The sequence below is a fragment of the Platichthys flesus genome, chromosome 6 (assembly GCF_949316205.1).
Source record: "Platichthys flesus chromosome 6, fPlaFle2.1, whole genome shotgun sequence".
NCBI lineage: Eukaryota > Metazoa > Chordata > Actinopteri > Pleuronectiformes > Pleuronectidae > Platichthys > Platichthys flesus.
In genome coordinates this window covers 9,491,705-9,516,741 of record NC_084950.1, presented here as the reverse complement: position 1 = coordinate 9,516,741, position 25,037 = coordinate 9,491,705, and the positions used below count along the sequence as shown (strand labels likewise).

The 25,037-nt window shown below is 43.8% G+C and overlaps 1 protein-coding gene across 1 annotated transcript in view; it reads right to left on the bottom strand.

The window, feature by feature from the left end:
• LOC133954997 (transcription factor Maf-like) overlaps positions 1-25,037 on the bottom strand; it is a 41,533-nt gene that overhangs the window by 14,888 nt on the left and 1,608 nt on the right. Inside the window, exon 2 of the mRNA XM_062389626.1 lies at positions 18,149-18,217. Within this exon, the coding sequence (XP_062245610.1) occupies positions 18,190-18,217 (28 nt within the window). The 3' untranslated portion in view covers positions 18,149-18,189. The remainder of the gene's footprint in view (positions 1-18,148; positions 18,218-25,037) is intronic.

Here is a 25,037-nt window from a genome sequence, read left to right as displayed (position 1 = left end):
TCACAGTCTGGGATGTAGAATTAATACTGTCGCTTTCCTCTCCCTGTGTTTTCCCCACCGTCCTCCCTCTCAATCACCAGATCAGAAACTGTCACCGATCCTGCGACGGGCGGGGGGGGCGTTAACGGTGTTTGTGACGGGGCGGCTTCTTTACTGTGTAGTTTGTTGTCGGTTAAACCAGTTGAGCGTTGGGCAGGAAACACCCGGTGCTGGTGGACGAACAAAGCCAATGAATCTGTAACAACTCCAAATCCGAGACCGGAGCTGGAATCCCGATCCTGTTGTAATGCAATGAAAGTCAGCAGAGTGTTTTCTTTACTTACAGGCTATAGGATCAGGGATAATGTCGTATAAATATTTGATGGTTTCCTTGCAAGGTCTTATATGGCTGAGAGAGTGCAGCATTAAGCCTGATGATCAAGGAGAACTTCAAGACGTGCTTTCAAACACACAGAAACAGCACAGCATGCGCGCAATCAGGTATGGCCGACCCACACCCACACCCACACCCACACACACACACACACACACACACACACACACACACACACACACACACACACACACAGTCTGCCTGTCTCGTTGTCCGCACTGCATTGGGTTACACTTTCCGCGTGTGCTTGGTTTACAGAAGTTGATCATATCTTGCTGAGCTTGCAGTGAAAAGACAGATTCTTTACATCTCTGCGACCGCTGCCGCCCTCCCACGGCAACTTCTCAGGCTCAGACTGTCTGCAAACATCCCAGGGCCCCGCGTAAGTTTCGCTAATGCACGACAACACAAGAAAAGTCCTTTTGATTTTGGGTTGAATCGGTTATAACACACATGGGTAACAAACGTCTCAAACGTCACTTTGTATTTCCTCTATAATAAAGAGAGATTAGTTCAACCAGAGAGACGAGGGTGTTAAATATCTGAACAGTAATGGCGGCCCGCTCTACGCCCCTCAAAGATAGTGTCCAAATTCTCCTCTTTCTATAGCGAGTGTGAAATGTCAGCCGCCGTATAATCTTACAGCGATCGACGCTGCCGAGGGCGGAGACAAAGAGTTTTCTCTCTCTCAGAGGTATATGCAGATGGCAGCTGATTTATGATATTAACCTTTGCTTTTCTAACTCCTGTCTATACTGCAGACACACACACACACAAACACACACAGACAGGGCCTACCAAACATATCGATCTACTTTTAGAAAGGCAGCCTGGTTGTTTGCGTCGAAATCTGTGTGTGAGTTCTTTTGCAATTAGTTTACGCAATATCACATTCTTCTTAGATAGTCAAGATATATACTTTCTGTGTGTAATAACTTTCCTCGAGCATCCCAAAGTACGGTAACCGGCCATATGCACATTTTACACAAACTCATTTGATAAATGTGTCGCTCCCTCCAGTGTGTGTTGCTTGTCAGCAGCAACATTTTGGAGACAAACGGGCTCCTCGTGGTTTTAGTGTCGCTCGTCTCTTTTTTTTTTTCGACTGAATTGTCGGCTTTTGCAAGTAGAGGAAAGAAAACACAGCAAAGGGGAGATGGGGAGATGAGAGAGGAGGCAAAGTATAAATACAAATTGTCGCGGGGGGACGAGAGTGAGATATCAAAAGAGGAGATGGTGAGGGCTGAATGAAATCGAGTATCAGATGTGTCGTGGTCTCTGAGGTCGGGGTCTATATCACTCTCTCCGCTTCTGAAACAACAAGCACCACAACAAGCACCAGGGAGCCAGCCAATCTGGGCTACTGCATTGTTCCCTATCTGCTGAAGAAAACAGCTCGCTCTCTTGTCTTCCTTTCTCTCTCTCTCTCTCTTCCTTACACACAAACACACACATAAACAATCACTTCTCACTGTTCATATCTGGAGAGAGAGAGAGAGAGAGAGAGAGAGAGAGGGAGAGAGAGAGGGAGAATAGAGCGTGTTCCTTATTGTCCCCTTAGTGGTGATGTGGGGGTGTGTGTTAGGGCTTGATTGTTACTGGTTTACATAAGGGTATTAAACTCTAGCATAGTCCTATCTATCTGAGCCAGGCAGATATATTTGTGTTGTGGCTCCTTTATGCATTTGTTATTTCCAAAGAGGATTGGGATGCACCAGTGGAAGAGAGGATAGATAGCCTGCTGATATTACCCTCTTCCTCTCTCCCTCGCTTCCTCCTTTTTCCTCTAAAACACCAAACTCTTGCGTGTTTGTGAGTGTGTACACGAGCGTGATTATCTGTGTGTGTGTGTGTGTAAGTGTGTGTGTGTGTGTGCATTGCCTCCAGAAACAAAAGCGGGTAATTAATTAAAGAGAAGTGCACTTGAGTGCCATTGTCCTGTTCAACAACTCTAACAGCGCTCAGCAAAACAGCACTCAGTGATATTAGAGTAATAATAGCTGTTGTTTTAATCTGAAATGGGAATGTATTGGCTAAACACTGTGGAGCTGTATCGAGCTAAACCAACGTAATGTGGAAACAAAAGTTGTCTGTCTGTTTACAAGTCAGGAACAGGAACACACTGTAAAGTCACTGAGCACCAACATCTACACACAGAACACTAATCTGTGACTGTTCAGATACTAAAGAATGATATGTTCTCCTTTAAGAGGAAATTTATTCAACTCCATCAACAGCCTTGTTTGTCTTCTTTTTTCTTTATTTTTTTAAATCAAGGGCTTTAAAGGGGCCACCACTTACTTTTGATGCTGGGAAATTACTAAAGGAGTTTTTTTAAATCTTAACTGCTGCAAAATTATAGTGTCTTAGAAAGCATTTGTTAAATTTCTAGTGAAAAACTACAAAACTTTCACTTGTGGAAAATCTCTGAATTCTTCCTCCACCACTGATAAACATAAAACATGGAAAATTGCAAATGCGAGAAAATGTTTGAATCTGCGTCTTCTGCACGTCCCTTGGAGGGCAGCTGTTATACTCGTGAATTCCCCCCCCCCCAATCTGCATGTGTCTGAGCTCCGGAGGATCAGGCAGAGGAGGTTAGATCAAAGTGGAGTCAATAACTTCCTCCCTCCCTCCTGGTCGGCCCGGCCGTGCTGCTGGGAGCGCCTGCTGCTCGCTGCGCGGCCCGTGAAAGACAAGGACAGGATGGGGTTCAGAACACTAAAGGAGGGAAGAGTCGTGCTGCTAATACAGAGGATGATCTAAGACTCTAGCACACATGAATATCCACACACACACACACTCACACACACACACACACACACACACACACACACACACACTGGACGGACACACAGACTTCCTCCCTGTGTCTGGGAATGATAATGAGCTCGATTCTCTTTTCTCCCAACCTGAGAGCCTGAGTCCAGTCATGGCCACAGCCTCCGCTAAATCAATATCATCATCCATAATCTTTATTGTGGGATGAAACACAGCATAAATCAGCACAAAGCCTTTTACACATCCCTCTCTTTAGCAGCCCCCGATTGCACGCAGCACTCTCCTGGGCCCACGACACTTTCTTTTCGGCACAGAGTCTCCCAGCGCCTCTTGTCTCTGCAGCAGCGGCTCATGCATCATATCAAATATTTGTCTGGTGGTTTTGATCACACTCGGTTTGCAGCGGCGGTGAAAGGTGAGTTGGGAGAGAGTGTTGTCGCTGTGTGTTTGTGAGCAACTGAATTGTCCTGCAGTGGAGTGGGATGATGTTTGAGTTGTTAAATCTCTCATGGAGAGGTGTGTTTTGACACAGGACAGGAACATCTGTGTGTATGGGGGTCATTGTGTGTGTGTGTGTGTATGTGTGTGTGTGTTGTCCAGATCTGCTCTCTCTTTTGAGTGTGAGTGTGAGTAATGAGGTTTGGAGAAGAAAGCTTTGCCAAATCCTCTCATCAGTCTCCACTCCTTCAATATCCAATCAGCAGGCTAATTCAATACCCAATCACTGAGCTAATAGCATCCAGTGTGAGAGGAGAACCAATGAGAACTTGCCTAATGGTCCCAGGGGACGGACTAGCCGGACTACAAGTTATCGCAAAAAGAAAACAGAAAATCTTTCCTCCGTGAAGAAAACGTAATGTCTCCCAGTCTCAGCCGAGTGCCGCGGCAGCTGTGGAGCGGAGGAAACATTTTAATCAAACTCATTTAGTCTCCTCCAGAATGTCGAAAACAGCAGCTAAAATAACAGCCAGAGATGTTTTCATCAATTCCCCTGCATCTATAAGTTTAGAGCCTTTTTTTTATTATAGACTTAGTTTTGTTTTCCCCACATTATACTGCGCTCATCACTGTGACATTTAACATGCAAACTGTTCCTTTCCTCCGGAGCCGTGATCGTCTGGTGTGTAAGTGCACGAGGCTGCAGGAGCGTCCCAGCCGTTGTGCTGTCACAAATCCCCCCCCCCCCCCCCCCCGCCCCCTTCCTGACATGCACTGAATAAACTGTCACGGGCGTTATATAGTGTCGCCATAAAGCCCACCATCAAACAGTTACTACCTCCACAGCTTCAGTCCACTGCACCAACAACACAAACAAATCACGCTGCGGCATGTCCTGGTGATTCCAGGTGAGTCTGTGTTTGTGTGTGCGTGATATACTGTAAAGTGGGCTGCATACATGACTGTGTTCTCTGATATGATCATACGCCGTATAACCTTCCATATCCTGCTCGGCTGCAATCCATACTGACCTCCCTTTCTCCGCCTCCCTCGCTAAAAGCTCTGTGGCGTGTTTCATGGCTCCGACACACACACAGGTTCCCGGGCCTCTGTTTTTCTGTCACTGCACAGTTTTGTGCTCGGTCATTAAAGGAGGACATCTGCATGTATCTCATTTTATTTGGTTGGTGGGATTTTAAGGCCGATTTAATGTAAGCACTGGTGTCTGGATGTATTAAAATGGAAATGTATACCGGGAAAAATATGAACATTTCTGAGCCTATTTTGTTTTCAGTGTACTGATCTCTACCAAGCAAATACCTGGAAAAACACGGAAGTAACTTAAATGTACAATATGTAACTTTATTTTCGATCAAAACAATAATTGAAAACCTTATTTCCTGATGTGGTGAAGCAGCATGGAATCATGGGAGTTGATTTTCTTGGGTCACATTTAAGCCATTATAACTTTAAGGTCAGAACAGCTGCATTCTGGGATATTTAGGAGATCAATTCCTGAAGCAGGAGACAAGGCCATTTTACTCAAGGTGTTTAATCCTTCTGTGCATCATCAGTGAATAACTTAAAGCTCGGAGCATCACACACTAATGACACACTGCACAACAGTGTGAGAGCAGAGGAGGAAATGCTCCTTCAATCTTCTCCTTGGCTAGATCATCTTTTATCGGTGGACAAAGTGAATCTCAGAACCGTTGAAATGACAATGGATTTGCAGGTTATTTCCTGCTTCCTGTGAGCTAATTGAAATAAACTGGGACGGGCGACTCGGGCTCTGCAGCATCTATCAATACTGCAGTTGTACAGTAGTGAGAGCTTCGTGCCTGCGGCTGTGCCTTAACAGAACATTTGTTTCATCGGTTGGCTCATCACCATGCCAGCGTTTTATGTGTGTTCATACCACCTGGTGTGTGAGCATTCCCTTTAATGACAGGAGATAAGTAAGCAGAATAAGAACAGTGTGGATGTGCACGTGCTTGGGCCTTTATACATGTAATCACTGTATCTATAGAGAACTTTTCAAAACGTGTGTGTGTGTATGTGATGATGAAGTATGTGGAGAGAACTTAAAAAATATCTCTCTCCCCTATGGAGTAATATCAGAGACTGAGTATGGTGTAGTATTAGGGTCATATAAGGTTTTAAACACACACATGCACAAGCACATACACGCACACACACACACACGCACACGCACACACACCACATCACCTTTCCCATCAATTTAATTATGGTAAACATACCATGGATAAATATACAGCATCCAGCAGTGCACATCTGTCTGGACGTATGTAGGGGGGGGGGGGGGGGGGGGGGGGAAGGAAACAACTCGTTGCTCATGTATGGAAGGCAGCAGAAGAATAAGTGTTGACATCTGTGCGTGCATGCACGTGTCAGCTCAGGACCCGCATTTTATTTACTTATAATGTCCCAGCTGTCGTGAGCAGCAGGATTTTACACAGATTAAACATGCGAGTGTATGAAATCAGTGTCTTCGCTTTGAGATAAACCACTGGAGGAGTTTAACCTGAGCAAGATGCTCACTCGCACTTTCCCCAACACCCGACATTTTACACCATCCTGGCCACACAAAGACTAAATCCTGAGAATCGTGGAGGATTTTGTCCAAAGCAACTTACAACAACTTTATTTTTGACTTCTTATGAATTAGCATGAACTGTAAAAACAGTTCTTGCTGGTTTGAATACACTAAAGCAGGAAATTCTCTAAATTCAATTAAAATTATGTTTTGAGAAAATTGTAATCTAGAAAACGTTCTCTACCTTTAAACATTAACCAGCAAATGCTCTCCTCTTCTAACTGGTTTTCTCTTTAAACACAGAGACGATTTCAACCCGAGGGTTCCAACGATCTAATAAAAGTCTCGTTAGGCTGCAAGATAACACTGAATCATCGTTATATCTATCTGCATATTACCTGTGCTGCTACAATTAGCTATGAATCTCATTTGAATCTCATTTAAATTCCTCTTATGAATCTCAATTAAACACAGAGATTCCAACAAACAATAGCAATGGTAATGTGCATGTCTACACACACACACACGCACACACGCACACACACACACACACACACACACACACACACACACACACACACACACACACACACACACACACATTCACAGAACCAGAAATAGACACTGCACCTGCTGTTATCATTGCTGTTGTTTTAAATGTGTTGAGTTTAATTAATTTGTTTTGATACTCCAGACAAATCCTTTACAAATCCTCACGTGGTAATTAACAATTATCGTACATTTAATAAGCACACTGAGATAATGAAACAATTAGAGAGAAACAAGCTGTTTAAAGACTGGAGCAGCGCTTTGAACTCCTCTATATGATTTAATTGTCTTTCAGTGGCTTCCAACTTCAATGCTCTACCAGATCATAATAAATATCCTCACAGCTTAAAAATCAAACACCCTTCAAAGCAGAATTACACACCAATAAATTATAACTTGTGGAAGATATACGCTTCCAATGGCTGCAGCGCCGAAACACAAACACACACATTCCCTTTCTCTCTGGTGTTATCACAGGAGCCAATTAGCGGCCCCTGCTTTCTGCTCAGGCATGTGTCAGGGGACCTGTAGGGAGCCCGCGAGGCTGCGAGAGGCCTCAGGGTAGCAGGAGAATTATCACTCTTTTCATCTCTCCGTCTCTCGTGCATCCTTGCATACACATATCCACTATCTGCTCGGAGCGAGCGTGTTCCCTTTCTTTCCCTCCTTCCCTCTTTCATTTTTGTTGGCGACACAGGCCTTCGGTGCAGCCAGCAAAGGTCGATCCTGAACGCTATAGCATGCAAATGCTCAAAGATAATTTAACTCAGGTATACGGTGGCCGAACTGGACGACGCTCGATAAACATATGCATAACCTCCCCTTGCAGATGAACCAGTCGATAGAGTTTACGTATGACCTCCGATCTCTCTGAACTCTACATGCAGGACAGCATTGTGTGTGTGTGTGTGTGTGTGTGTGTGTGTGAGTGTGTTTGTGTGTGTGTGTGTATGTGTGGTGGTGGTGGTGGTCCACTTTTAGGTAAGTCATCACAATAAATGCTGATCAGAATCTATATTTATGTTGCAACCTGCAACATGACTTTTAGTGATGGAGTGTTCAGGGAGACCGAGCAGATTGCCGGAGCATGTGCTGGACTGAGCTGTGTGTGTGTGTGTGTGTGTGTTGTTGTTGCTGAGAGTTTCATCCTTTTTACACTCCTTCCCACCCCCTCATCCTTCTTTCTTTCCTCTCATCCCTCGGTGCCCCCTGCTGAGCGCCTGGTAGGTGGCTCACACGCACGCATCCAGAAAACACACAGTAAGCCCTCCGCAGGCTGTGGATTGCTGTAGATCCCCCTCTCTGCTCCACACCACAGGGAGGAGAGGAAAAGTAGGGGATGACGGGAGAGGAAGAGGAGAAAAGAGGAGGCTGGGTGGGGATGAGGGCAGAACAGGATGAGAGGACACCTGTCTTCTGTCAAGCCTCTGTCTACCTGTCTGTCAGGTGGCTGAAGACGGAACAAGCTGAAATGTTGTTGAATGAATCTGATTCAATCTGAGGGGAATAAATACAAAACTGAATGAAAAGTAAAGGAAACTTATCAAGAGTTTAGTAATACCCATGATATTATGATATGTAATTATCTGTTTGTTTCTTTTCGAGGCTCATCTCTGGTTTTAGTTACTTCACGTGTGTGACGCTGGCAGGAATGGAGACAGCAGAGTGGAGGCAGCAGATAAGATAAGTGCTCTTTATTTCTGACAGAGTCATTTAGCTGTGGATGAAGAGAAGAGAGCAGGAGAGGACGGGAGGAGAGAGTTATAGTTATGGAGCTGTCGGAGGTTTGGGAGTGTTGAATGAAATGAGGTCCGGAGGAGCGGAGGCAAACAAAGGTGGAGAGGGAGAGAGAGGGAGTCGTCTACGTGACCTTGCAGTCGGAGAAACCGACAGATGAGGGAGGAGAACCCGTTTCCTCTAAATCACGTGCTGTGCTGCTTTTTCCCCCTTTCTCACTGCAACTCAGTTAAACATGTCAGCCTAAGGCCACTTGCTATATCTCTGAATCGCTGTCTGCTTCACCCTTAATTCCCCACAATGACTGAGGATGTACCTGAGTTTTAGCACTGAATTGCACCGCACTCACACGGCCTCTCACACACACTCGTGCAGGATTATAGAAGGTGTTTCTTTTGTCATATATTTGCTTGTATTGAGGCATCAAACTGTCAGAGACCTCTTGTCACGTCGGCCGTTTTCTTCTCTCTCCTTCTGTTCCTCGTACGAAGAAAAGTATTTATTTTCACTTATCAAAGCCCTTTACCCCCGAGAGAGAGAGAGAGAGAGAAATTGCAGTGTTTGCAATACGCTGCGTGTGTGTGTGTGTGTGTGTGTGTGTGTGTGTGTGTGTGTGTGTGTCAGGGGGATGTGGAGCAATGCTGGGGGTTATTATGAGGAGACCGGGATGCGACAGGAGATTCCTCTGATTGGGAATAAAACACTATCTTATCTATTTAAATAAACCCCACTGCAACTTCATCTACATAAACACACACATGCATGTACACACACATACATACACAAACACACAAACACACAAACACACACACACACACACACACACTGAAAATTAAAGGAATATATTGAACGGCATAATAAAGTAAAGACATTCACTGAAGCGCACACAAGGAAAAAATGTGCGTGTAAACAAATACCGGCGCAAATTCACAAAGGGATTTGTAGTAATTAAATTGCAATGATCGCCCTATTTTAGCTTTCACTTTGAAGACTGAAAAAGTAGTGTCGGAGGAGAGACATGAGATAAAACCGTCCTAATAGAACATGAAAAGAACATCTAATCATTCAAAGGAGACCAGTCACTGTAGGAATGAAATGTAAGATAGACAAATAAAAACGTTTCATGCAAAGAAATCTGCAGAATAGAAGAAAAATTTGTCAAAGCTACAAAAAAAAAACTCGGTAAACTGTGATTTTAGAACTGGCAGAAACCTCCTGATGAGCTGAGCTGAGAGAAAGCAGTTAGCTGTAATCGCCTCAGCCTCTGACGCTGACCTGCTGACCTTTGACCTCTGAGCAGAGCAGCAGAACCTGTACTTGACCTGTGACCTTGTGGCATCTTTAATAACCAGCTGCCCCCCCCCCCCCCGAAGGAATGCACAACCACGCAAATGTCAATAAGAAAAGAGACATGCAAAAGATGGATTCAGTGGAGCCTTGTGTGTGTGTTTGTGTTTGTGCGTGTGTGTGTGTGTGTGTGTGTGTGTGTGTTTGTTTGTGTGAGACAGTAAACAGTGAGGGGAGAAACAGTGATGTATGTTGCGTCTGCAGTCTGACGCTGCAGATGTTCACCCCAGGTGGTCTGACGTTAATAGTATGCCACTTTTTTACAGGCCCTTTAATTCACTCCAGATAAAGCAACATAAAATACACAATGTAGAACTTTGTGTGTGAGTGTTCGAAATAAATGTGCTTTTTCTTAATTTAAATTGGGGCACATACAATTTAAATTCTTCTCTAGATTATAAGCATTATGATCACAAAGCATTTGATTTTAAAGTGACTTGTTTCAGACCGAAGACCGGCTGCATATTTGTAATTAATTTGCTGCCCCTGTGTTCTCATGTACTTCACCTGCTGTGTTTGATCCGTTCTATTTAAAGCGTCTGTTATATGAGGGACCTGACGAAGCCTGTGGCCAAAGTCAGTATTCACACAATTACCCCCGTGACGTTTAAACATGGATTATCGACTGTATGTACACAAACATCCTCATGTGTGCGTGATGGACTCTTTTCATTAATTACTCTGAGCATGGGGAAAAAAAGGCCTCTTGCATTTCAGGACAAATAGAAAGAGTTACAAAACAGTGAGTGTGATGAGACTGGCGAAGCACGTTGAACTGCACTGACCTGTGTGAACGGTGCTGCCCAGATAAAGTTTGATTGATTCATTGATTGATTTGGAAAAAAGAGCAGGAGACAGAGAGAGGATGTGGAGTCCTCTCCGTCCTCTGTTCGTTTCTGTGGAGCCAAAAACCGTGAGACCAGACTTCTGTGCGTCACTGTAACGTCCTGTCCCATTTAGCCTTTCATCTCTGACTCCTCGTCTCTGTCACCACATGTCTGTTAACCTTGAACCAACTTTCTCGAAAAATGAAAGCGAGTGAGCGAGTGAAAAGATTGAGGCTCAAAAACCTCCCTTCATTACATGTGATAAGAAAAAGATAGGATGATGGTGTGAACTTCTACAGGGAGTTAATTAAAAGAAATTCACTGTGCAAGTTCTCAGTTACAATGACTTGCATTTTTTACATTTTGTTTAATTACAACTTTGCAATCTTGAATTGAAATTTCTCTTAGTATTCTTTGTGCTTGTACGGACTTTATAATCTGAATTTAAAAACAAAAACATGAAAAACCTATTCGTCAAATATGTTTCTTTTATGAACTTAAAATCAATAGTTTGCCCTTTTTCAAATATTCATCTAAAAATCACCAAGTTTCCATTGCTGCTCTTACTGGTGAGCCAGTGGGTGGCCGAGATCAGACAGACTGAAGAGTTTCACACTGTCTGCACGCTACCCTGGAAAAAAGAAAGTTTAAATGCTGGAGTCTCTACTTCACATACCAGACAAGTACAAATACACACACCCACTGTGTTGACTTTGTATTCTACTGCAGTTAATGTGCACACAATCTTTTTCTCTCTGTTGAATCAAGCTTAGAATCTAAGTCACTGGCACACACACACACACATACATTTTTCTGTGCAGCAGAAATCTGTAATTCATTTAAAATAATAAAAACAGCCTGAAACAGTAGAACTACAGATGATTCTTACTGAGGAAACCTGACTCTCTCGACTCCTTTGTAGAGACGCCTTCAGTCAGTTAGTGACCGCTGTCTTTAGTGAATGAGAGAAGCCAAACCACAGCTTGTCTCCTCCTCTCCTCTCCTCTCCTCTCCTCTCCTCTCCTCTCCTCCTCTCCTCTCCTCTTCCCCTTCTCTCCTTGTCGTCTTCCAGCCCATTATAAGCATTTTTTTCTTTTCTTTTTTTGTCATGAATCTTTAAACAGCCTTTTCCAGTGCAGTGGGCCAGCTGAGTCTCTGCAGAGCACTGACCTGTGCTGCTAAAACAAATATTCTGACGCGGACGCTGCACAGGTTAGACCTTGTTCACATCTCAGGACTCTCGCAGCTATGTGCCGCATCTTAACTTCTATGCAGTCGCATTAAAATGCAAGAGAGAAAAATGTGTCTGAATTTAAACGTAGTTTTATAACAATGTTTCTATCCACACTCAATATTAAAGGATCCTGTAGTTAATTTGCAGAGCTGTTTGCTAACTGGAATAGCTGCACGCAGAGCCGTCGCTGTGTTTGCTCTCATGTTTAGACTGAGAGGAAATCCATGGGCAGGGACCAGAGACAGAAGGAGAGCTGATGCTTGTGAACGCAGCGTCCCTGCATCTCTTTCTCCGTCTTGACACAAATGTGTGTTTGCTTGCCCAGGCATGCACACGGCTGCACACATGAACACACACATACCTCCCAACAGTACAGCAGTAGCAGTGCAGTCGGGTCACAATCACTGTAAACCACACAAACGACGACCATCTGTCTCTTTGTCTCTGCCTGTACGAGTCAATGAGCCTCACTGGCAACAGCTCATACTACACTGCCCCAACACAATATCGTTCAACAACCAGGTTCAAAACCCACAAAACACTGAAACATCTGAGAAGGGGAAGTGGAGATTCATTATTCCTCTCCCTCCCTCTTATCTCTCCCTCGTTTCCTGTTTGCCAGGCGACGTCCCTCCCTCTCTTCCTGTAAATGAGTGATTTATCAGCCTTAATTGCTGGCAGTGGTTCATGTGGTCATGTGACCACAACTTGACAGCATGTGATAAATACACCCTGAAAATTAAACCCTGCACTGCAGACAGAAACGCACGCTGCTAGCGTCGTATCCGCGAGGCGTTCGGATGGTGACCAAAACTGAATTGGTCGAATACAAGAGGTGCTTTAAAATCCAAAAAACTAAATCTCAGCTCGTGATGCGCTTAAAAAGCAAAATGTTGTTTTGATAAATGACATTTATCAAAGTGAGGCAAAGGGCAAACTGGAAAAATGTACAATCAATAATGATAGAGCAAGTAAATCTATTGTTATGAGGTGTTTCACAGCAGTACCCCATAAAAACTGAATGCACACACACACACGTACAGTAGAATCCATCACCCTGGCTCACATGTGTTTCCTCCTCTCAGTGTTCAGCTGCAGGATGCTGACTGAAGGGCCTGCACTGCTCAGTTCATGCATCTTATTGTTACACGGAGCCGGTTCTCAACCACTGACCTTTTTATTCACCACGCTATACATTGTTAAAATAATGTATGAGGTGTCTCAGCCAAAGCCACTTCATTGTATTGTGTTATGCACAACAGAGGTGGTGTGTGAGTGTGCGTGTGTGTGTGTGCATGTAAGTGTGGCATTCATGGATTTGCACAAAAATGGTGAATGCGAATGTGCAGGAGAAAATACACGTTTGATGTGAAAAGAACAAACAACAACGTGTTTGTGTTGAAGTATAATTTTGCATGTTACCAATTGATAAAAGTAGATTCACATCATCCGTCGTGCAGCGTATGTCGAGGTCCTTGTGCTTCTTGTAAATAGACGAGACGGTAAAACACATTTATGTTGTGTTTTTGCTGCTGTTATGTGACAGATGCTTTTTCTTAATGTAAAGTCATCTGGTGTTTGCAGACTCAAACGTGTAAAACTGCACACAAAAATATATAAATGAAACCACGTCGAAAAAAAAAGTGACGGCAATAAAAATGAGCCGACATCGACATGAAAATAAAAAGCTAAAATATGACAAAAGCTGATTTTTGGAGATTCAACTTTAATCTTGTGTCCTATGGTATTTTTCTCCTCGGCAGCATGTCTATTAAAAAAAAGTAATATCAAACTTGTCCAGCTGATAAGGTTTAGAGTTCGAGTTTAGAAGAAGCCTTTATGAAAAACATGATGAGGAAGAACCTGCTCTCCGGCTGTCGCTGCACAAGAAGAAGCAAATTCGGCTCGCACAAATAGAAATGCTAAATCAATACGGCTAAACTTTTATTTTGTGTGGTGTATATTTAAATGCCAACAACAATGAACCTTTGCCGTCTATTTTTAAATTGCAATCCACTAATGAGCTACTTAGACTCAACCCTGATCTCTGTCTTATTTTCTCTCGAAGCTCAAACAAATGCAATTCAGCCGAGGAGTCGTGCACTGTGGCACCACGTTAATCTCCTCTGAGGAAACAGAGCTCAGGACGACTGCAGGGTCCCAGTCAGACGGAGGAGGGACAGACACAGATAGAGACGCATGGAGCCAGTCTCACTGTGGACCTGACAGACTGATGTCTACCTGAAAGCTGTTTCAACGTTTGACCTCTGCTGCACTCGCACTCATAATGCCACCAGATGACTTCACCGTTTGGACTGAGGCATCTATTGAGAAAGGAAATGTGTGTGTGTGTGTGTGTGCATGCTTTCCCCCGCTTGTGTCTATTGTGTATTTTTTGCAGGTTTTGCATATATGAATGCCCTTCGTATTAACAGGTAAGACAGCGGAGTGACTGCAGCACCTTCCCTTTCCTCCTCCTTATTTATTTGTGTGTATTAGTTAGCTCCTTCTCAGCACTTAAAATTAATGTCATCCAGCAGAAAATAGCGGCTGAAAGCTAAAAATCAGCACTTTCCCTGCAGCCCGGTTATTTATCAAGCTAACAAGGAGAAGATGCATCCCGTTTCAGCCGGGGCCCAGGAAAAATGTGCCATTAAAGCCCAAAGCTTGTGTTGGAGAGCCGGGGATAAAAGTGAGGGTGTCAGGGAGACGGGATGGACAGCATCGCCAGCAATATGGATGCAGAGACACCAGCAGGCACATTTATATAAGGGATAATAGATATACTCTTGTTGAGACACACACACACACACACGTTGTGTCCAGGGCGCAGCCACAATACATAGTGTGTGTGTGCTGCATGTGTGTATATGAAGTGCTGATTTGCTGATAGCTATAAAAGACGATCCTTCAGGGGATACAGGAGACGTAGTTTGGAGCTTTGAATAAATCATGTGTTGCTTAGCACGAATTTTCTCTTTAGGAGCAGGGTGTTGAAACACATCCCGAGGACTGTTAGCATTGTGCCCGTGTTAACATCTCTATAGCATCAGGAGCTAACGCCGGAGTGTTGGAATTCAATTAGACACTGGGTGCAATGCTAAGCAGCTAGCAGTGGGCAGCCACCGCAGGGAGGAGAGAGAGGGGAGAGAAGAAGGGAAGTGTGTGTGTGTGTGAGAGAGAGAGGAAAAGGAGGCTGCGGGCGAGAGGAAGGCCCCGGGCGGCTGGCTGCGGTGATTCAGGGGAATACATTATATCACACTAACCGGCTGATCACAAGTTCCTCTCTCAATCATGCTGTGAACACAACCTGAGGAAAACAGTGCCTCTGAGGCTCACACACACACACACACACTGGTAACAGCTTTATGACTAATTATGTTTTAATAAAACAATACAATCCAGGCTTAAACAACCGAAACATCAGAGAGAAAATTGTATATTATCAAAAGAGGAGCGGGTTGATGTTTGGAGGTTTGGCTCAAGGCTCTGCCTGAATATCGTCTTCTCAGTAATTTAGAAGAAAGTGAGAAACACTTAACACATTTTTTTAAAACAACCCAGATCTAAATGCAGTTGTTCTTTGTTCACTTTGTGTATCTTTAAAACTGCAGAGAATTTTTTCCCCCTTCGTTTTGTTTCACAGAGCCAACTCTACTTGCCTCCTCTGGTTCGGGAGCAGGCCTGGTAATGAGCATTCATCCTGTTCACATCCTCCCTGTCATTTGGATTCTGTGGATGGAGGGATGACGTCCGTGTCACTATCAAGATGGTATCGGTGCAATGAGTGTAACACCGGGCGGCTAGATGTTATATATATCCCATGCAGGCAGTGAAGGACAGTGAAATGTGTCAAACTGGGGATGGAGCTAATTCTGGTCTCCACAGAAAAGAACCCAAAACAGCTGCAGGGAAATAAACAGTGTTTAAATTAAATATGGGCGATGTATTGAAAATGATTGTCTATCATCTGATATCTAATTGTGGAATTTTGTTTCAGTATCAGGACCAATACAAAAAAAAAAGTATTCTCATTTCTATGTCGGCCACTGCGATGAAAATGAATCCAAAGCACGTTTGATATTTTTACTTTTCTCAGTCAGCCGTATTTAAAGGGGATAAATCATCGTCTTAGTGTGAAAGGTTTCTAGAGGTTTACATGTCTTTAAAGAGATGAATTCCTATTTCACCACTTTTACACTTGCACACCTTGCTGTGTCTGCATGCATGTGCACATGTGCCCTTCCTCCTCTGCCGTGTCTACACAAACCTGACCTGCCTGCTGTCAGCCACAGAGGCAGACACCCCATGTCCCTGGGCCCCCTCCCCTCGTGTGGCGGACTCCCCCCGTCACCGTGAGAGGGGAGATGAGTTGGAGGGGGAGGAATGACGAGGGGATATCGGAGGGAAAGAAGGAAAAACGTTGGATGGGGTAGTGGTTGATACAAGGAGGAGAGATGGCGGCGGTGTAGTGGGTGGGGGCTCTGGAGCTTCCTCTAATGTGCCCCCTCCACTCCCCTGCTTGTGACCTCAGAGCTCTTGACAGCCAGAAAGTGCTGAAGCATGCAGGTGTCCTAGTGCTGCAGCCCAAACACACAGTCTCTCTCTCTCTCTCTCTCTCTCTCTCTCTCTCTCTCTCTCTCAAACACACACACTCTGTCGTCCTTAACTCCTTCACCGCCTCCAACCTCACCGTGTCAATACCATCACATCCTGTATGCATCAGACTGTTTATGATTAGTAAAAAAAAGGAAAATGGATGCGGATGTAGAGCATATCAGATGCAAATCAGCCGCGCGGCTCACAGTGCTGAGCACACGAGGACAGTCGAGTATATTCTGTCTGCTGCACAGTAAAATTAGCCGATGCTGATGCTGCACTTTCATCTGTCCAGCCTCTCAACTGCACAGTGTAAAACCTGAGGTGTCCAGAGAGTGTCCTGTCCTGTGTGTGTCTGTGTGTGTGCGAGTGTGTGTGTGTGTGTGTGTGTGTGTGTGTGTGTGTGTGGTGGGGGGGGGTTTAGAGATAGAGAGTTGTATTACAGTGGTGATGAGTCGCCTGGCTGCGAGGCTGATACCTCAGCAGCACCCAGCATTGACCAGGCCTTTAAATAAAGCCTTCGATCCTCCAGCAGCAGAGAAGGTCACCGCCTGCCTCTGGTTACCCTGCCTGTCTGTCTGCATCCACGGCCAGGAGCCCTCCCGCCCTCTCGCCATCCCTTCCGCCCTCCCCTTGTCTCCTCACCCTGGTGAGCGTGTCTGCATTCAAATCCAGGTGCCTCCCTTTGCTCGGTCCCTCTGCACCTCCCCCTGTAAATTCGCAGCCAATGCCTTTTCCTCCATTTTCTATACTTGCCACCACAAACGCACTAAGACCCTCGCTTTCCCTCGCACACACTCAATCACCCTCGGCCCTCCTCTGCAATCCCCACATCTGTCCATCTGCGTGTCAGCCAGAAATAAAAAATAATGTACAGTGTTGATCTCCACAGAGAGAGCACAGAGGGTGAAGTAAGTCAGGGGGGCTCGGGACAAAGGTCAAAGGTTTTGGAACCTCATCCCATGAGCCCGGTGCATGTCACCCTCCTGTCAGACAGGCAGCACTGTCAGAGCCCCCAAAACAGAAGGCTGCATAACACTGCACACGATAAATGTTGAGAGACCGTCAGAGGGAGTTTGGATGTCAGAGGGCTAAATATGAAGTAAGGAAAGAATACATATATTAAGAAAACCCAGGTTTCTCTCATCTAAAATGAGTGTTTCCTTATCAAACTGCAGACTTATATTAAATCCATAAGGTTTGTATAGGGCTTGAGATTTAAGGCTTGTGTTTGTTTGTCCATGTGAAAAAAAGATTGTTCTCAAATTGTTTTTAATAAGCTGCAGAGAACAGAAATACACTATTTTAGAGTCACAATTCATATTTCCACTCCAGGAAAACTTAACCATAATCAAAGTTTGTAAAAATAAAAAATGTGCATTGTGTTAAATATTTCATATTGTAGCCTATTGTATTTTTTGTTGCATTCATGCAAACATTCCTTTTGTTTTCAAATAAATGAAGAAAATTAAATTTTCAAAACTAATGTAATAAAATAGATAATATAAATTGATGTGAACATTACGTGTGTGTAAATATGAGCTGTGCGTTCAGATCATCGTGAAGAATCTCCTGCATCACTGGATCACTTTTAGTTTCACATTTGCTTTATACATTTTTACATTGGGCTTCTCTACACTGAGTGTGTTTTGCGGTAGTAGTACACAGAGTAGAGTGTTGGAGAGGGAGTGAACGGTGCAGCTTACCTCAGACTAGAGGGTGAGGGGGCAGAGATCACAGCTCTCTATCACAGATGGAGGAATTTTCTTGACGTCCTACAAAGACAGGAAACAGAAATGAACTTTAAAACACACTGCATCCAACAACAGTGGAGCACAAACACACTTTAAACAGTAGGTACTGACACAGCTTTGTTTCAGACTTGAATTGTTAAAACGTGACATGAGGTGAAACTAAAAATGACAGAGGAAGCAAAGCTCACATTACCATGTAAAGCTAGAGTAATGTCACTTATTCTGTAAGAAAATCAACAGAACCAAATTATAATTTTAGACAAATTAAACAATGTATTTTGAAACAATAATGTAAATATAAATAACACTTAGGTAGCAAGCAATTCAGAATGACATAATTTATACAAGTTAAACAGATGAACAATTCAGAAGATTTTATATAATAAATTACACAAATCCATTCATATACTGTCCTGCACCTCACTTTTCAAGACACAAGCACATACACTTAAAAAAATGCAGGCTTGCTCCCACACACACACCTCACACTAGCATGCACGCACAAACGCAAAACCACTAACACATGCATGCACGCACCTGTTTATTTAAAAAGATAATTCTATAATTCTACAATAATAAAAAAACGATACAACTCTATTACTCCAGATCATCGAATTATTATTATTTGTTGAAATTAGTTAATCAATTAATATTTTGAAATGATCAAATCCAGAATGAGGTCAGTCAGTGCATCTGAACGTTCACATTGTTTGAGTGTGGGTGAGTCTGAGAGCAGAGAGAAGTCCCACACATGGATGAGAACGCAGCATATGTGAGCATTAAACTGTACGAACACATGTCAAGGACGACTGTGGAGAAAGGAAACGTGCTTTCAAAACCCAGGAACCAATCATCCTGGAAAAACTTTTCACCGAGTGAAATGAGGCGAAGGAGCGACCAAGTATATTAATGCCCCACAATCCATCTTTAAGCAACAATGAGAACCATTCATTTCCCCCTAATCCGATTCAAACTGGGGCCAAATGGACTCTGACCCATTCAGCCTCAGCGGAGCCCCCCAGTGACCGAGCTGCAGCAGAGGGAGGGCTGCCGTCACCTGGAACATGTCCTGAAACATCAACGCGGGCCCAATCCAAGCACTACTGAGAATTTCAACTTCCAACTGTGATGCTGCTATACAAAGAAATACACAGACACACACACACTGCTATAGGTGAACACAAACATAGAGCTTGATAAACACACCCGGCCAGAGTCACACACACACACAGACGTGTATACATACTCGCACACGCACGCACAACGCACTCTTACTTGTCTGCACTTGTCAACTTTGTGTGCACTCTTGATAAGTCAAACAAGCACACACACACACACACACACACACACACACACACACACACACACGCACACACACGCACACACACACTCACACATTGGGCTCGATAGAGGGGAAGTGAGGTCCACGTGCAGAGGCCTGCTACATGGCAGCAGTGTGTGGGGTCAAGGCCTTTCCCAGGTACCAATGAAAGCGAGAGGGGAGACTTTGGAAGAGCTGAACAACACTGTGGGTCACCTTGCCTGGCAAAGAGATCAATGTCTGTTTGACTGGCTGGGAGAGAGCGAGGAGAGAGAGAGAGAGAGAGAGAGAGAGAGAGAGAGAGAGAGAGAGAGAGAGCGAGAGAGGGGTAAATCACCTCTGGCTTCATTGAAATGCAGGTAAAACACACAGGGGTCGGGCTCGGCTCCATGCTCCACCCCGCATAAAACACAAACTTGTGCACGTGCAGACTTATACACGCACGCGCAGACAAACTGCACTCGCACAAATACTCCTACAAGCACACAAAGACACACTTAACACACAGACACACAATAGCATAACGCACTCAGTTTCCAAACACCCACCACCACGTTCGCTGTGGTCCAAAACACACCACTCCACTGACTCTGTGCCCTGCAACTCAACTCACTGTCGAAAACATCAACACAGCCTCGGCTCTGTTTATCTGTGAGTCAGAATATTGTGATCACTTATAATTAAATCATGATCAGCTTTCATCTGTTGCCCTTTAGTTATGCATTCTGTGGAGACCGTCTTGCACAAGCAAATGCAAATCGCGCGTTTGAATTCCAACGTACACACAAAACACCAGACACACTGAATGTGCTCATTCTTTCTTAACAACTGAGGATTTGCAGTGATCTCATTTCAACACAGGGCTATAGGACTGGATCCAGACTCTCACATCGGCCCCACTCTGCCCCGTGAGTCTATTTACTGGGAGAAAGAATCACCATGTAAAGCCAATGAGTGACACGGAGGTGGCGGAAGCAACCGTCTTCACAGCTGCTGCTTCCTCACCACATGCACAGCAGCGACAGGAGTCAGTTAAATTATTGAGGTTTCAAATAAATGACACATAACTCAGGACACCGGGAGACAGAGAGAAAGAGAGAGAGAGAGAGAGAGAGAGAGAGAGGGAGAGGAAGGGAGAGAAGCTCTGGCGTTGCGGGTCTGGATGATGGACGGACCACAGAGGAACATGAATGCAGCTGATTTAAATCACTTTAAATGTAAATGTTTATCGTGCGGAGTGATGCAGATGCGCACTGAGTGAAAGAGAAGGAAATTGTTTCCTCTTCCGAATGCGAAAATATGTTTTCCTCCCTTTGAGGGGGATCTGTCGTAAGGAGGGGGACACAAACGTACAAACACACACACACACACACACACACACACACACACACACACACACAAACACACAAACATACAAACACACACACACAGGGGGGAAATTAAGACGAACATGCACAAAAGACATCAGTTGTGTTACAAAATGAGATGTGACTCCTGCTGTTAAAAACCACTTTTAAGTAACTGAATTATTTTTGATTAAACATGAGATATCAACACCTTCAGGTAATAGTAGTTTTTACGTTTCGGAGAAATACTAGGTGCTTGATGCTCAACCAGTTATAGCAAACACTAAACTATAAATGTATATAGTGTGTGTGTGTGTGTGTTGAAAAAATATTACAGCCTATATTTGTTTTACACCTGCGGCCCTTTCCCTGGACTTTTTCTGCGCCACATGAGATTACACTCACATTACTTGTTTTGCTTACATTTATTTCAATTCATTTTAATTGACATATTGAAGCATCTCAATGACATGACTAAATGCTGTAGATTGACTCCACTCAGACACACACACACACACACACACACACACACACACACACACACACACCCTTCATCACAATGTCAAGTAACAGACGATGCCTGCGAGTTATCGAGCACCCGCACAAACAGACTCTAAACTGTGCGCACGTCCTTTGTCATATTAATTCTGAGGCATTAAAGCGAAGTACATGATGATGATTCAAATGTCAATACTGATAAATCCCAGAGTGATTTCCCATACTTGACCTAAAAGAGAGAGTCCAATATTGTGACAGCAGACAACTGCATTATCTTTAATAACCTAATCATTGGACAGACTGCAAATGATTCCAGTGCAGAAGTCAATATGCCGAGCCCGAGAACAGAATCACAGCTCATACTGGTGAGATTAATAATGTGTGTGTGTGTGTGTGTGTGTGTGTGTGTGTGTGTGTGTGTGTGTGTAGAATACATGTGCTTCGGTCTTTACAAATGAGGGAGAACAAGCAACAGACGGTGAACCTGGTCGAGTGCTGAGAAATGAGGAGGAAGTGCTGAAACGTTGTTTCCCCTGCCTTCTGTCCTCCTTCAACACAGGAAGTGAATCAGTGCTACTGAATCCTCCTGCCCGCTGGTGTGTCTGCGAGTCAAAACACACACACAACAAGAACACAGCATCCCACTCAGATTTCCACAGCCGGCAAATGAGCAGCGATTTTTCCGCCCTGTGATTCTTGTGCTTTGAACAGAGAGCTTAAAACCCTGTGAGCCACCACAGAGCGCCGACCTGTCTGTCACACAGCACTGCTGATGTCCGGGGAAGACCATCCCGACGAAACTCAACCGATCTGCCTCTCACACAGGTGCCGAGGAAGATGTATGGCATCTCCGGTTCTAGGTTATAACACAAATGTAATTAAACAGCACACTATATTGACCTAATCAGATAGGAGGGCCATAAATTAGTGGACACATGCTCACTAAAAGGCCCTCTCCCCTCAGCTAGGATGCATCTCTGATCATTTATCATCTGAAAGGAGCAGGAAGGCAGCCAGCATCTCTCTCTCTCTCTCTCTCTCTCTCTCTCTCTCTCTCTCTCTCTCTCTCTCTCTCTCTCTCTCTCTCTCTCTCTCTCTCTCTCCTGCTCTATCTCTGTCTCTCACTCACTTTTAATCACAGAGAGAATCATTCCTTCAGGCATGAGCGCATTACGCTCGCCCGTCTTGTCCCTCACTCACTCTGGGTGAACGGGAGCCACCGGGGGCCAGGTGACTGCTGCACAGGTGGGAGAGCACAGAGCGGATGTGCACACGCTTTGTCTCCAACTCCACGTGCAGACAAGCTGTTTGCATTTAAAAGCATCCACAGCTCTACACACACACACACACACACACACACACATGCATACATAAAAAGAGACACAACTCTTCCTGTGCACAGACAGAGCAAATCCAAGCACTCAGACTGTCAAAGGTCGAGCAGCAGGAAAAGATAACATCCCTTCTCCACACAGGTTTCCAGCAGCATGCACAGTGGTGGCAGTGACCTTGCATAACATCCCAGACCCTGCATAGCTTTAATCTGAGCCTCACACTGTCCTCAGGCTGAGTTCCCCTGGACAAGAACCTCTGCGGGCCAGGTTCAGTCCAGACGACACCAGGACCTGACCTGTCTTTAAAAAAAACAAATTACTCTTGACTCCTTCTGGGGCTTTTATTCTACCAGCGTCCTGACGTCACACATCAAGTGAAAGGATCTTCGCTCAAGTGGTTCAACACAAAGTCTCGCGTGTCGGGACGACAGAGAAAACTGTTTGGTTTTTAAAAACGATAAATATAATTTTGACTTAAAATAAGCGAGGTGATAAATCAATCAACCACAGCACAATTCTAGAGTTTACCTGCGTTCATTACATCATCAGATACAGCGAAAATTTAAATTCATATATTTAGAATTAGACATGTTTCTTTGGAGTCATTTTTATTTTTATCATTTAAAACTGTGATCGGTTTAAAAAATGAAACTTTCCCCACGCAGCGCACATTCAACAAGTGCACATCTGCCGAGGAAAAAGTGCAAGTTTACTCTCAAATCAATCATTAACATTTTTCTAGGACACACGCAGCACAGTTATTAGGCCCCGAGGACAAACTTTAATTACCTTAAAATACAGTCAGCGTTTTGATTCGCTTATTCTGCTGCACGTTTTTTTTTTTTTTTTTTATAAAGATACATTTCTGAGCTTTTGTCTTGAATTGCGCAACAAGTTGAGGCCGTCATTTTTATTTCTCTCAAAAATAAGAAGTCATAAACAAGGAAGCAGAAAATACCTTGGAATAATTTGGAGTTTAGTTTTAAGCAATAAATGAATGAATAACGTGTCGGATAAAAATGACTTCCAGCGAACATATATGAGAGATGAACATGATCTCGGAGCTGCTATAATTAAAATCCAAACCAGATGTTCAGGAGCAGATGTTTATATTCTCTCAACATCTGTTTTGCACATTTTCTTCTGTTTTCAGTTTAGAAACCCCCCTCAAAGACACATGTGACAAACAACATGCAAAAGTAAATAGTAACAATAAATAATAAACATGTCTTCGTTTCTAGTCATGAAGGTTTATTGATGAACGGTATATTTATTAAATTCCATTTGGTTGAAAGAGTGAACACGACACCTGCCTGTTAACTGGACCGTCCAGACAATGCACGTGTAACCCAGAGCATCACAGAAGATGTGTGTGGCTGCACGATGAGTTATATTCAATTATTCTACAACATGTTATATCAATTTCCACACAGTTTATTTACCGAACAAAGACCCACAGGGCTTCAGCTTTCACTTAATTTCGTTCCTTTGAATGGAAGGAAACCACACGAACTGCAGACACAAGAGAGCAACAATCTTTTTGCGCAGACAAAGTTGCCTGTTTTTCATTTATTCCAGGACATGCATCATAATCTGCGTCTTTTTTCTGCTCAAACATTGTGTATCTCCATTCCCACTTGTTGATCTATTTAATCTGCTATTTCTGCTAAATACCCGGTAATTGTTCACGTTCATTGTTTGCTGCAATAAACAATATTGAGTAGATAGTTATTTTTATTCCACAAAGTCATTTTCCCCCCAAGGTTCCAAAAAACAGGAGCCTTTAAAACGTCCGCGCTGAACTTCTATGGAACTGACGGATGGATGAACTCCTCCACATCTATTTTCTCCCCCTTCCCCTCCACCCCACAAATAAATCCCCCAAAAGGTGATGAGGCTGAACAATGCAGTTATGATTTATAAACACAATCATTATACACAAATTCACAGAAAGAGGAAACAGAAAGAAATCAAAGGTAGAAACACAGTCCGCACATGACCAGCATGCATGGCTACACAGCACAGTCCGTTTCACATCCATCTCCAAACTTCTGCAGGGAGAGTTTGGATGGTTTCTTTTTTTTTTTATTTAGACACATGGATGATATGAAAATGAGATCATTCATATCAAAAATAATATGAACATAAAATAAATTCACATACAAATAATAAAGCTGCTGGTGCCTGAGGATTGTTTCAAGTCACAAAGCCGGGTGAGGATGAGGTTGTGTGAGCCGACCTGCTGCGACAATGTGGAGGAATTTACTCGACTTAAGTCCTTGAGAATATTTATAAAACCCTTCATTCATTTTTATATTTTCGGAGTCTTTTTGTGAAAAGCG